General features: G+C 31.7%; 1 protein-coding gene across 1 annotated transcript; it reads right to left on the bottom strand.

Annotated features, from left to right (window-relative positions):
- Window positions 1–1,500: 1,500 nt before the first annotated feature.
- On the bottom strand, window positions 1,501–9,277 carry LOC134694977 (uncharacterized). Its single transcript, XM_063556137.1, has 3 exons — window positions 9,183–9,277; window positions 4,630–5,584; window positions 1,501–3,956 (listed from the first exon to the last, which is right to left on the bottom strand). Exons 1-3 carry the CDS (start codon window positions 9,275–9,277, stop codon window positions 3,138–3,140), a joined length of 1,869 nt encoding a protein of 622 aa, XP_063412207.1. The 3' UTR covers window positions 1,501–3,137.
- Between the last annotated feature and the right edge of the window lie 3,735 nt (window positions 9,278–13,012).

Raw genomic sequence — 13,012 nt, forward strand, 5'->3', positions numbered from 1 at the left:
CCTGATTAACAGACTTTAGCCAACCCGATTAACAGACCCACCGCCGATATAGCCGCATACTCAATATAGATAAACCGACCTATCTCTCGGTTAGCCGAGTGTCGGCCGTGTTCTATAAAATAAATGTTACAGTACGTTTTACAAAATTTATTTTCAATACTTTTGAAATGATTTATGAATATGCTGAATAAACAAATGAAACCATAATTTAACTCTGTTCAACTGTCATAATTTGATTAAGTAAAAATCCGAGAAACAAAAAGGAATTTGTTTTTTGCTTTATTATTATTATTGTTAAAGTTCGGCGAAACCAATAATGTTGTACTATTCGTCCCTGAATATTTCATCGGCCCTATAATCAGAACTTCTAAAATAACACATTTATTACAAAATGTCAGTTGATTGATTATGAATTAAGACTTTTTTTGTTGTTGTTTTGTTTGTACTAGTGCAAATTAAGCTGACGGCGAGAAAGAAAATTGCACTATGATTGTTTTGAACTTATTATCAATAAATAAGCAAATGATTCGAATTAAAAAAAAAGTCTAGGTGACAACCTTTTTTATGTAATAAGTGAATCAATGCAAACACTTTGAGCATACAATTATTTTTCATATGTTTACTGCTGCGATGTTTTTATAGATTTGATTGTGAAGAGTCTTTTCCATGATTGGGTATAGTAATTACATGCGAACTGAAACTATATCGACATTGCTGTTTTCGGCTAAAAAATTGCATGAATGTCGGAATATCATATGTTATAATAGTACCTTCAGGTAATATAATTTGTTTCGTCAGTAATTTTTCGGTCTCCAATGATTAAATTTCAATACACAAAATTTGTTTTGGTCATAGCTATAACAACCAAATAGAAAAACAAGTAAAAGCATTATATAAATAACAAATGCATGAAGCTGTATCGTTTTCTTCGTTGACAATGTTTTTTGAGTTGATAAATATAGATACTAGAATATAACAGTTGTTATCCATTTGTTTGATGTGTTTGAGTTTTTTGATTTTGCCCTTTGATTAGGGACTTTCCGTTTTGAATTTCCCTAGGAATACTGTATTTTTGTAATTGTACTTTACACATTGGATTGTTAACGGTTTTACTCTAAGAGCTTGTCTCACAAAAAACCATGCAAAAGTGTCCAGGAGTGATTCTCACAGAATGTCATGAAATTTGGTACAGACAATGCTTAGGCCATGCCAATATCACTTGTAAAAAATTTTGCCTGAATTTTTTTGGATTGCGGAGTTTTGCAGCGCCATCTATTTTTCACCATTTTTTACGGGAAAATTGGCAAATTTTAGTCTTTTTTAATCATTTTCAATGAAAAAATAAGCAACTATAGGCAGGATTAATATCCTTTTTTACCAATTCATGTGACAAACCATTATAAAAGAAATAAAAAAACAGAATAGTTAATATATATTTATTTTTATGGCAGTCCGATTTCTCTATTCATAGTACTTGTGTACAGTGAATTTGCTATTTCAGCCAAATAAGCACCTGACAAAAATGCTAAAATGGCGAAAAGGTGAAGCTGTAATTAAAAGTTAACTGTATCAAAATAAACCTCTCTGATAAGTTAAAGAAATAAAAAAAATCCACCCACGGCAAATAATTTGAAATATCGGTAGTTTGTTTCTTAGTACAGCTAGTCCTCTACATATTTCAATCTGTATTTGTATACTATTTTCAGTGTATAAACTCATTCTTTTTCTAAATAAAGCAATAACTACTGGTTTAGATTTTACAAATCAAGTGCTTTATTAATACAAATGTTGTTTTCTGTAATTTAAAGCAATATTATACTGCAAACATAAAATCAAAGTGCTAAAAGCACTCATGGAAAGCTTTATAAAAAAAAAAAAATGACAAATTATTGATACAACATTGAAATCTACCAGGTGAATGCTAGTTTTCTATCACATTTCAATACAATTGATTAATTCAAATCAGAACAATCCTGTGAACAAATAATCAAAGTACGCAAAGAACTTTAAGAATGTATGTTTATACATTTGTATTGTTTCAGCTTTAACACTAATTTATCTGCATGATCTGATTGTTTGCACTTGAACCATTTTTGGATGAAAATCTGAAATGTTTATAAGCTTAATATAAAATACCATCTTTTATATAGGTATAATTTCATTAAATAATTTATGAATTACTTGAAATAAAGGTAGATAACTCTTATTTGTAATGTGACTAAAGTAAATACACTATATTTTTATAAGTAAATTCCAAATCATAATTTCGGTAAACATTATCAAATGATCAACCTTGCTAATTAAAATAAGACTTCTGAAAATTTACCAAAAAAAATAATCAGAAACTACTACAATATAAAACATCAGTCAGGATATTAATAACATAACATTTATTAAATGAGTAAAACATTTTTTTTTTTAAATCAGGACTTTTAGAATAGAGGTTACTGTATTTGAAACTTTGCGGATGCCTATCAGTATTTTTACTGTTGCAAATAAAGTTTTAACATGCAACAAATGTTTTAACATGCAACAAATAAACTACAGATGGACAACTTTAAATACAACACAGTTGTATCTACACAGTAATGCAAACTTAACAAACTTTCAATTCAAGTTATTATTCCAATTTGAAAAAGAAAATAATGAGAAATGATGTTATCTTCTTTGACACCAACTAGTCGAACTCAGATAATCTTTTACGTTAAAAATTGCAAAAAAAAAAAGAATGAAAAATATATACTATAAGACTTATAGTACTTGCAGTATAAGTAAGAGGAATATTAGTTCAGGAACAAAATAAGCTAAACTCATCAATTCTTTATTGTGCTCCTTTTCCAGATATTATAAATAAAAAAAAAAAGTCTGACTCATACTTTAACTTTATATTTGCATTTTTAGTACATGTATGATTTGGGTCTAAAAATCGAAAGAAAATAAATTTAAAATTTGCTCAAACATTGTCAAAATGTATTTTTATATGGGATACCTTTAAAAAAAAAAATATTAAAAAACAAAAGAGTCATGAGAGTCATAAAACTTTACACAAATTCCTGTCCTAAGTCATGTAAGAACATCATTAAAGTAATAAACCTATGAAAAATCTACAGTTCTGTATAAATACTGAGACACTATGATTATGATTGTATGTTAATAGCTAAGAAAACATTGTCAACCATATTGTTCATATTTTCATTGTAGTCATCTGTTTCTAAAGCTGTCACAATTTCAGTAAGCTTCTCGTCATCTTCCATTGTAACTTCTTCAAGAACACATTCATTTCGAGAAACTGATTGTTTTTTAGATGGAGGAGGTGTAGTGTCATGATCAGATAACTTTGATTTTCTAGACAAATAGGATGCAATGAATCCTTTAATTTGTGTGCTGCTCAACCATTCTTCTTTTTTGAAAAGTTTTTCCCCATTTTCATTGCAAGCTTTCTTTATTTCTTCAGATAAAGAACCACAATCTGGACGTTTTCCAGTTTTGTCACAAGCTTCACAAATTTGAATTAAGTAATCTTTTACTTGTAGTGAGAATCGGGTTGATTTTCTCTTGTTTTTTATAGCCCATCCCATTCTGTCCTCTGAATTACTGTTAATATTAAGTTCAGTATCTGATGTAAGTGTTGACACTAACAAATTATTAGATTCTCTGAGTGTTTCACATTTTGAGGCATACATATTTACAGCTTCATCCATACTTGTACATGAATTTGTGAGATATGAATGATTTCCAATTGCTAAATGTCTTTCAAGATTGAAACACTTGGCAAATATCTTCTGACATGAAGGATCTGGACATGAAAAGAATGAATCAGTTTCAGAATTGTGGTCATTTCCAACTGTTTCAGAAACTTCGTTGGCAACACTTTCATTAGTGGTGTTTTCATCGACATGGTGCTGGTTAAGTGAAACAGTTCCTACTTCATGTGCTCCAGGAAAAGGATCATTTATCTGAAAAACATGAAACATTTGTAGCTGCATTTTTAGGAAAACAAATTCATGCAACTGCATATGAACAAAAAAAAACCCGCAACTCTGTGGAGCCTGAAGAGCTTATCTAATGACTTCTTTTTTATCCAAAAAATGACCAGTAGTTTCAGAAGTGAATAATTTGGTTGATGGACCATTGGTTTTACCTTTTGAATGGTTTATCACTTATAACTTTTGGGGCCCTTTATAGCTTGCTGTTCAGCGTGAGCCAAGGCTCAGTGTCGAAGGGAATAACTTGACCTATAATGATTTACTTTTATAAATTGTTACTTGGATTGAGAGTTGTCTCATTAGCACTCAAACCACATCTTTCTATATCTAAAACATCAACCTGGTCTTTTGAACGAGATGAGCCATAAGAGGATAAGAATATTATTTTTTTATTAACTATACTTATTTGTGTTGTTAGAAACAGTTGTCTGTTTTATTTACAGCCTATATATATAAGAAATCTATTAAAAGTAAACATTTATCAACTTCTTAAATTTGCAGCTTGCTTAACTTTGAAGGATAATTTTTTTTATAGTTGCCTATGGTATGGGTTTTGCTCATTGATGAAGGCTGTACAGTGTTTTAACTTCTATGTTATCTAATATATATCATTATATCAGAAATTAACAGGACTCTAAATTACCTTCAGGTTGTAAACTCTTTCTACTTCAAGGTTTTTATCTGTAAGTGTTCCATTACCTATCTTCTTTCCACTACCAACATTGTATGCTTTCTTCACAACAATTCCATCATCCAAAAATGTGAAATTGTTGAAAGTACTGATACCTGGAATCTTAGTTCTAATCTTAGGTTCTACTTCTTGATTAACAGAAACTATACAGGCTTGTGTCCCTTTCACACCTCCATGACTTTCCAATGCTGTTTTCATATCATTAGTATTCAAAATGTCATGTCCTTCATTGGCATACTTAAATATATGCAGTCTACAACTGCCGGTCTTACTGTCACACAAATCTTTTCCGGCCTGAGCCTCACTGAAGTTGTACTGCTTGATTTTGATAGGAAAGTCTTTGTTACATTGTTGTATAAATGAAATAAGATTTGTGCAATGGTAGCAAGCAGCATTGTCACTTTTCAGGAATAATTCTTCTAATAAGGGTTTGTCACTTTTGAATTCATGAAGAAGGTGAACAAGTATATTAGCAATAGAGAACCAACCCTGTGATCCATCCTCTAAAATATGCACATAACAAAAAAGATCAAGTTTTTCTCTGTCTATTGGTGAACGAAGAACAAGGCAGGAAAAATGCCAACTGATGCCTTTTTTACCAAAAAAATCTGACTGTGTTTCTCTATAGATGAATGGCAAAAATTTCATACCCCAGTCCATTATAAGCAGTCCTTGATTGTCCTTAAGATCACTTAAAACATCATTCCTGGCTCCATCTTGGTGAACTGTTCTCAATAGATGTCTTTTCCATTCCAATACATATCGAGCTCCATTTTCAAGTTCATAACTTATTTCATCAGATAATGTTTGTGGAATCTCTAAATTACTGAATGCCGTTTCAACAATGTCCACACAAGAGTCTACAAGTTGACATTTTTTGCAGGAAGTGGTGTGTGAATGATTGCAACTATTTTATAGATTATAAAATATTTCCATACACAAAAAATAGTTGACCTCTTGCATACAGTATAAAAAACAAGACCAAAACTCAAAATTTTTACTTTGACCACTGAACCATGAAAATGAGGTCAAGGTCAGATGACAACTGTCAGCTAGACATGTAACCTTACAATCATTCCATAAACCAATTATAGTAGACCTATTGCATACTGTATAAGAAAAACAGACCAAAACACAAAAACTCAATTATAACAACTGAACCATTAAAATGAGGACAAGGTCAGATGACACCTGCCCGTTGGACATGTACACCTTACAGTGCTTCCATACACCGAATATACTAGACATATTGCTTATAGTATCTGAGATATGGACTTGACCACCAAAACTTTACCTTGTTCACTGATTCATGAAATGAGGTCAAGGTCAAGTGAAAACTGTCTGACGGGAATGACCTGGCAAGGTACACACATATTAAATACAGTTATAATATTATTTATAATAAGAGAGAATTTAACAAAAAATCTTAACTTTAACTTTTTTTCAAGTAGTCACTGAACCATAAAAATGAGGTCAAGGATGTTGGACATGTGACTGATGGACACTTCGTAATATGAGGCATTCACATATAAAGTATGAAGCATCCAAGTCTTTCACCTTCTAAAATATAAATATTTTAAGAAGTTAGCTAACGCCGCAGCCGTAGCCGCTGGAACATTATCCCTATGTCGAGCTTTCTGTAGAAAATGTAGAATTTCAGACATTGATTTAAACCCCTCGAAATTTGTCAAGAAATAAGCATAAAAAAAAATAAAAAATATTATACATGTTATAGCTAGCAACCAATAACAACAACTAAAAAAGACATATGGTTGTACCATTTTCTCACTTTGATGAATCATTGCACTTTTTCTGCTCTTTGGTCCGGTTGTCTCTTTGATGCATTCACCATTTTATTTCTCAAAATATTCATCGAAATATAAACCGAAGGGGATATAACATTTTTTTTTAATTTAAAGCGATGTTGTGTAAAGAGCTCATAAATAAAATACTATCAGTATAAACTTATGATGATTAGAAAACTTATTTGTGATATTTTTCCAAATGAAGTAACTTGTGTGTTATTGCATTTTCTCAGTCGGACAGAAGGAAAATGTGAAATGGTATGACCTTATGTCACTGAAATTGCCCAGGAAAATATTGATGAAAAAATCATCAATGAAATTTAAAACTGAAGGAAATTTTATGGGGGCTATTCCAGAAAAAAAAGTAAGGTGGTGGTGGGGGGGCATGGGGGGATGGTTGGGGGGTTGGAAGGCACATTGTTTTAATAATACATGGGTGATAGGTATCAGAGCAACTTTTCACACTATAATGCACTATAATTTTCAATTACAATTGTCTTGGTGGCAGGTGTTGACAAAAACTGCCTTCCAACCCCCCCCCCCCCCACCCCACATTTTTTTCGGGAATAGCCCAGACTACATCTAATCAGCAGGCTGTGGATTGATACTTAAGGCAATGTGCAAGGACAAATATATAAGTACCTTGAGAAGAAATATATGCATCATTTCCTAATTCCATATCTTGACAGTCATTGTCTTCTTCTGCTAAAAAAATTAACTCAGATGAAATTATTTCTTTACATACAATTACTGTAATGATAACTGTTTTTCAAGGTACATATTAAGATCATGCATTTGTCATTTCAAATATTGTATTATTTTTCATTGAAAATTGTTAAAATAATTGGAGAATTGTCCCAAAGGAAACAAATGATTCCCTTCTTGCATACAACATTATAAAGGGACATAACTCTTGAACTGTAAAAAGTGATGCTATAAAAATTTGTACTAGATCCAAGTCTTGTGGTAATAAGTAATGTGTAAAGGTTTCATTTTGTTTGGTTGGAGCAAACTTAAGAAATAGAACTGAAACTATTTTCTTTTCAATTTTTTCCATCAATAAAGGGGCATAACCTTCTATACAGTTTCTAAAGTGCTTACAAAGAAATTGTACATATATTGTACATGTATGTTGAAACCACACACATAATAACAAATATATATATACAATATATGTATGTGGTTGGTAATATAAAATCTATTTGTATGAGCTGAAGAAACAGAACTAAAAAATGAGGCTCCGCCAATGTACTGTGATTGTGTTTATCCTGAAAATACTCCCAAGGCTTGAAAAATAAATTGTTGTCTCCTATTTCTCAAAGAAATCAATGGAGTTGTAATAAAGACAGTGAAGAGATCCCGAAATGGAAACAAAAATATATTTGTATACCTGTTATTTGTATAACAGTTTGCCTATTGCAGGATAAATACTAATATATATATTTGTGAACTTGTCACAATATCTCAGTAGCATAAATTTGAATCCCAGCGAGGGAAAAACAAAAAAATTGCAAAAGCAAATATACATATCTAAAAAACAATAAAACAATTGACTCTAAATTGTATATTTGGTATCTAAAAAGAGTTAATTTTGTTCTAATTTTTCACACCTCATTACATTGTTCAATTAGCTTTTGAATAACGACACGATGACAAAACATTCCTGATAATTTAATTACTGTCAAATGCTATATAAAGGAAACAGTAGTATACCGCTGTTCGAAATTCATAAATCCATTTAAAGTAAAAATCCGGGTCACAAACTAAATCCGAGGGAAACACGTCAAATATACGAAGAGAACTACTATACAGCAGATACACAACACTAAAATGTAACACATAGAGAAACGAATTATTTTGCTGATTTGGTACAGGACAATTTTAGAAAAAAATTGTGGATTGAACCTGGTTTTGTGTCTAGCTAAACCTCCCGCTTAAATGGCAATGTTACACTGAAATGACAAAATTACATGACAGGACTACAAAACAATAACAGAAACATTAAAGTGCAACAAAACACCAAACGACATGGTAACACTCACATAAAACTGAATTATAAGATAACAATTGGAATTTTCCTGACTTGGTACAGGAAATTTTCAGAAAAAAATGTTGGATTAAACCTGGTTTTATGGCTAGCCGAACATCCCGCTTTTATGGCAATGTTAAAAATGACAACATTACATGACATGACTACAATACAAATAAATGAGAGAACTTATAGGGCAGAGAAACACCAGAATAATAGCTATCAAAAGGTACCAGGTTTATAATTTAATACGCCAGACGCACGTTTCGAAAGCCAAAACAAGTACAAAGTTGAAGAGCATTGATAACCAAAAGTTTGAGTTCCGAGAAGTTGTGCCCAATACGGTAACGGTTTTCTGCATGGGGTAAGAACATCCTTATTATTTAGAATAATTCATATTTTTGCAAACAGTTAATTTATAAAAATGACTATTTAAAAAAACAATATACATGATAACACTTTACGAATGATATTGTGGTATGACATGCCATTTTTTTCTCCATTGTTTTCGAACTTTGCATACATTTTCTCCCTAATGGAATTAAGAAAATATATAAGTTTATATTATTTTACAGATCGGGACTGATTTTCTGCTTTTTGTTATCGTTTTTATGGAGAAAATTATAAATAAGGTGTTAAGATAACGGATTTTTACCCATTGGATATATTACCTTAGCTGTCTGTATTTGGCAAACTTTTCAATTAATGTTCTCAATAATCTGTAGCGTCGTACTTTATCTCGTCTTTTTGAATGTTTTGATTCCATTGTCACTGCTAAGAATTTTGTGAATAAAACGCTTGTCTGGCGTATATGTTTTTTTATGATGTTGTTTATAATGAGTTTAATTGCATGTTCCATCCGTCATGTTAATTTAATGTAAAATAACACTTAATATGGAAAATGCGTTCAAAACCCTTTTGTGTACTTATTAGGGCCAAAAAAAAAATGTTTAGAACTCGAGACATGTGACAAAATATGGTAGCCTAATCCACATTAAGAATAATGTCCAAATCGGATGAAGGACACAATCAGTAAAACTACATAAAATATTTGGCGTATGAGTTGAGACACAAACACATCGTATCGGTCATAGGACATCCTCGTTATATCTGAACGTGAAATTAAAGAACGTTGCAAGATTCTATTTTTTTCTGTTTAAAGGCACTGAATAAATTATGCTTCATACGAGTATACAATAAGTCCACCAGTAAGATCGCACAATTAAATTCATCGGAATACTTTCTATGTTGAAATATCATTTCAGACAACTCAACAAATAAGGTGTCGGTCATCTTCGGTGTATTTGTTGTTCGGATCAGTATGGTTCTTTGGAAAACTGTAATTTCTCCCGAATTTTGCTTACCAGATTAAAATATAAATTTAACTGTGAACTAATTCATTTTCCAAAGAAATTATTTTGTATGACACACATTAAGTGTTTTTAACAATCTAAGATACTTTTTAGTATGATAATGGTTCTAACTAGATGAAAAAAACTCAGGTACCAACAAAGTTACATCGTAAAATCATTTAGGCCAACATTTAAAGAGATTATTATCATGTATTATATAATTTAGGCAATGTTGTCTTTTGGCCGTTATTTTAACAATGCCATCTAAGCGGGAGGTTTGGATAGCCATAACACCAGGTTCAACTCACCTTTTTGCCATGTCAGGAATATGGCAGTTGTTAAATAATGGTTCGTATATTTGCGTTTGTTTTTCTAGCAGTTCAGTGTTTCAGTTGTTCCGTTGTTTCCATCATATGTATTAGATGTGCTTCCCTCGGTTTGCTTAATCGATGTATGACGATAAAACAGCGGTATAATACTGCTGCCTTCATTAATATGACTATCTACTAAAAATAGCGATTTATAGAATTGTATGAACTGATCTATAGGTGTGCGATTTTGGTACATTGGCAAACTGAAATTTCAGGATAGCTACAAAATGATAAAGTTTGAAAAGTATACAGTGTTGTAATTTAAGCTCCATGCATGAAAAATACTATAATTACCATTTTTCACCCATTTACGTCAGACAAATACTCATGCGACAAATCATGTTACTGTTGCATGTCTTACAGAAGAAGGTGAGGTGACAATTTGATATATTAACTGTCTGTTATAAGTGTGAAGGACAATGTTAATCCAATACATGAGTTAAAGTTTATGTTTAATAAAATAAACGTGTGAAATGTGCATATCTCGCATATTTATTTTAAGTACGCAGTATGATGTGCATGAGTGGTACATGCAGTTTGCAAAATAAAAAACATGACAAATTTAATACCAAAAAAAGAGGCATTCAAAAATTATCTCAAAGAAAAAAGACTTCACCATGGAATAAAAGAGTCTGAAAAACAGCATACACAATTAATAAGGTTGGGCAAAAATATCATGGATAGAATAGGCCTTTTATTTTGGTTGCTACCTTAAAGATGACACAGTTTGAATAGTATTTAGTTACATAAATGTATGTCTATCATGATATCATCCGCGTCAGAATTTACAAAAAAAACCCAACAATACAAAAAAATTCACAACAAAAATGTTGATCCTCAGTGCTGTACAACTTTGTACTTGTTTTGACTTTCGAACTTTTATATCTGGGCGTCACTGGTAAGTCTTGTGTGAACTAGACGCGTTTCTGGCGTATTGAATTTTAACTCTGATGCCCTTTGTTAGCTACTATACATGTGTTTCTTTGTCTAGTATGTTCTCCTATTCATTTGTATTGTAGTCCTGTAATGTTATGGTGTCATTTTAATGTTATATTTAACATTGCCATTAAAGTGCGAGGTTTGGCATGCCACAAAATCAGGTTCAACCCAACATTTTTTCTTTAAAAATGTCCTGTACCAAGTCAGGAATATGGCCATTGTTATATTATAGTTCGGTTCTGTGTGTGTTACATTTAAACGTTGTGTTTCCGTTGTGTCGTTTGTTTTCTCTTATATTTGAGTGTGCATTCACATTACGTGTCACGGTACATTTCTATGCCACATTCATGTATTTGGTTTTGATGATATATTGGTTATTCTCATCAGATTTTGTCTAATGCTTCGTTTGGTTCTGTGTATGTTACATTTTAATGTTGTGTCGTTGGTCTTCTCTTATATTAAATGCGTTTCCCTCAGTTTTTGTTTGTTACCCCGATTTTGTTTTTTGTCCATCGATTTACGAGTTTTGAACAGCGGTTTACTACTGTTGCCTTTATTTATGGCCGTAGACAATATGCTTAAAGTCAGTCATATTCGATAGTTGCACAAAAAAAAATCATTCATGAGAGGATCAAGGAAACAACATAATAGGGCTACACAGAAAATAGGTATGTGGTGGATTTGAATTAATATCGACACATACAGAGAACAAAAGTTTAGATTTAGGCTTGTCATTAGAGTATCTATCCCATCGAACTAGAGATAAAGAATACTACAGATACAGTTAAGTCGGCTTCATATCTTGACTTACATCTCGAAATTGACAATGAGGTTCAGTTGAAAATAAAACTTTACTATAAAAGAGATGATTTCAGCTTTCAAATTGTGATCTTTCCATTTCTGAGTAGCAACATTCCAGCAGCACCTGCATACGGGGTATATATCTCCCAATTGATACAATATTCCCGTGCTTGCATTTCCTATCATGATTTTCTTGATGGAGGGTTGCTGCTCACAAGGAAGCTATTAAACCAAGAGTTCCAAATGTTGAAGTTGAAATCATCCCTTTACGGACGCCATCACGAGTGGGTTGGCCGTTATGGAATAACCGTTTCACAAATGATATCGGATATGTTCCTTACGTCGTAACATAAATCCCCTTCCTTTCATGAATGTGACCTACCGAATTAGACTATATACCGGATTTGTAATCACATAAGCAACACGACGGGTGCCACATGTGGAGCAAAATCGATTCAAATCGATTAAAGTTTTACTAGCTACCAGACAGGAGACACAATTGTAATGTGTTCAGTAAGACCTTGACCCAGACAATTCTTATATGCAAAATAAATGTAACAGTACTTTATTGACTTCAGGTCTAATATAAGAAGAAAAAATTACCGAACTGCAATGAAAATTCATAACAGAAAGACCTTTATCAAATGATAACATTTTAAATTTTAAAAGACAAAATATCTGTTATATTTTTAATTTGAAACAGGAAAATATCAAATTGATCCTTTTGGGGTTAAATAAGGTGTAAATGTAAAGCATTTATGTTCAGGCTGATATTTCAAAAGATGACAAAAAGAAAAGTCAACCAAAAGGCTGACAGAAATTTATATAATGTTATATAGAAAACTTAAGATTAAGGATGAACTCAGGTGCGACAAAGGGATGAATAGTTCACCAGTGGTAATTTTTATGTTCCTCATTGGAAGTATAAAGTAGAAAGTCAAAGGGAGGCAAAATTTACCAGAGGGACATTCAAACTAATAACTCGAAAATAAACTTACAACGCCATGACTAGAAAAAAATACCTACAGGAAACCAATA

Source organism: Mytilus trossulus, chromosome 1, assembly GCF_036588685.1.
Source record: "Mytilus trossulus isolate FHL-02 chromosome 1, PNRI_Mtr1.1.1.hap1, whole genome shotgun sequence".
Classification (NCBI taxonomy): domain Eukaryota; kingdom Metazoa; phylum Mollusca; class Bivalvia; order Mytilida; family Mytilidae; genus Mytilus; species Mytilus trossulus.

Coding starts and splice junctions, on each gene's coding strand:
- LOC134694977 (XM_063556137.1), bottom strand. CDS start 9,277: ATGGAATCAAAACATTCAAAAAGACGAGATAAAGTACGACGCTACAGA. Junction 5,585..9,182: donor GCCAAATACAGACAGCTAAG/GTAATATATCCA, acceptor TCTATAAAATAG/TTGCAATCATTCACACACCA. Junction 3,957..4,629: donor AAAGAGTTTACAACCTGAAG/GTAATTTAGAGT, acceptor CATGTTTTTCAG/ATAAATGATCCTTTTCCTGG.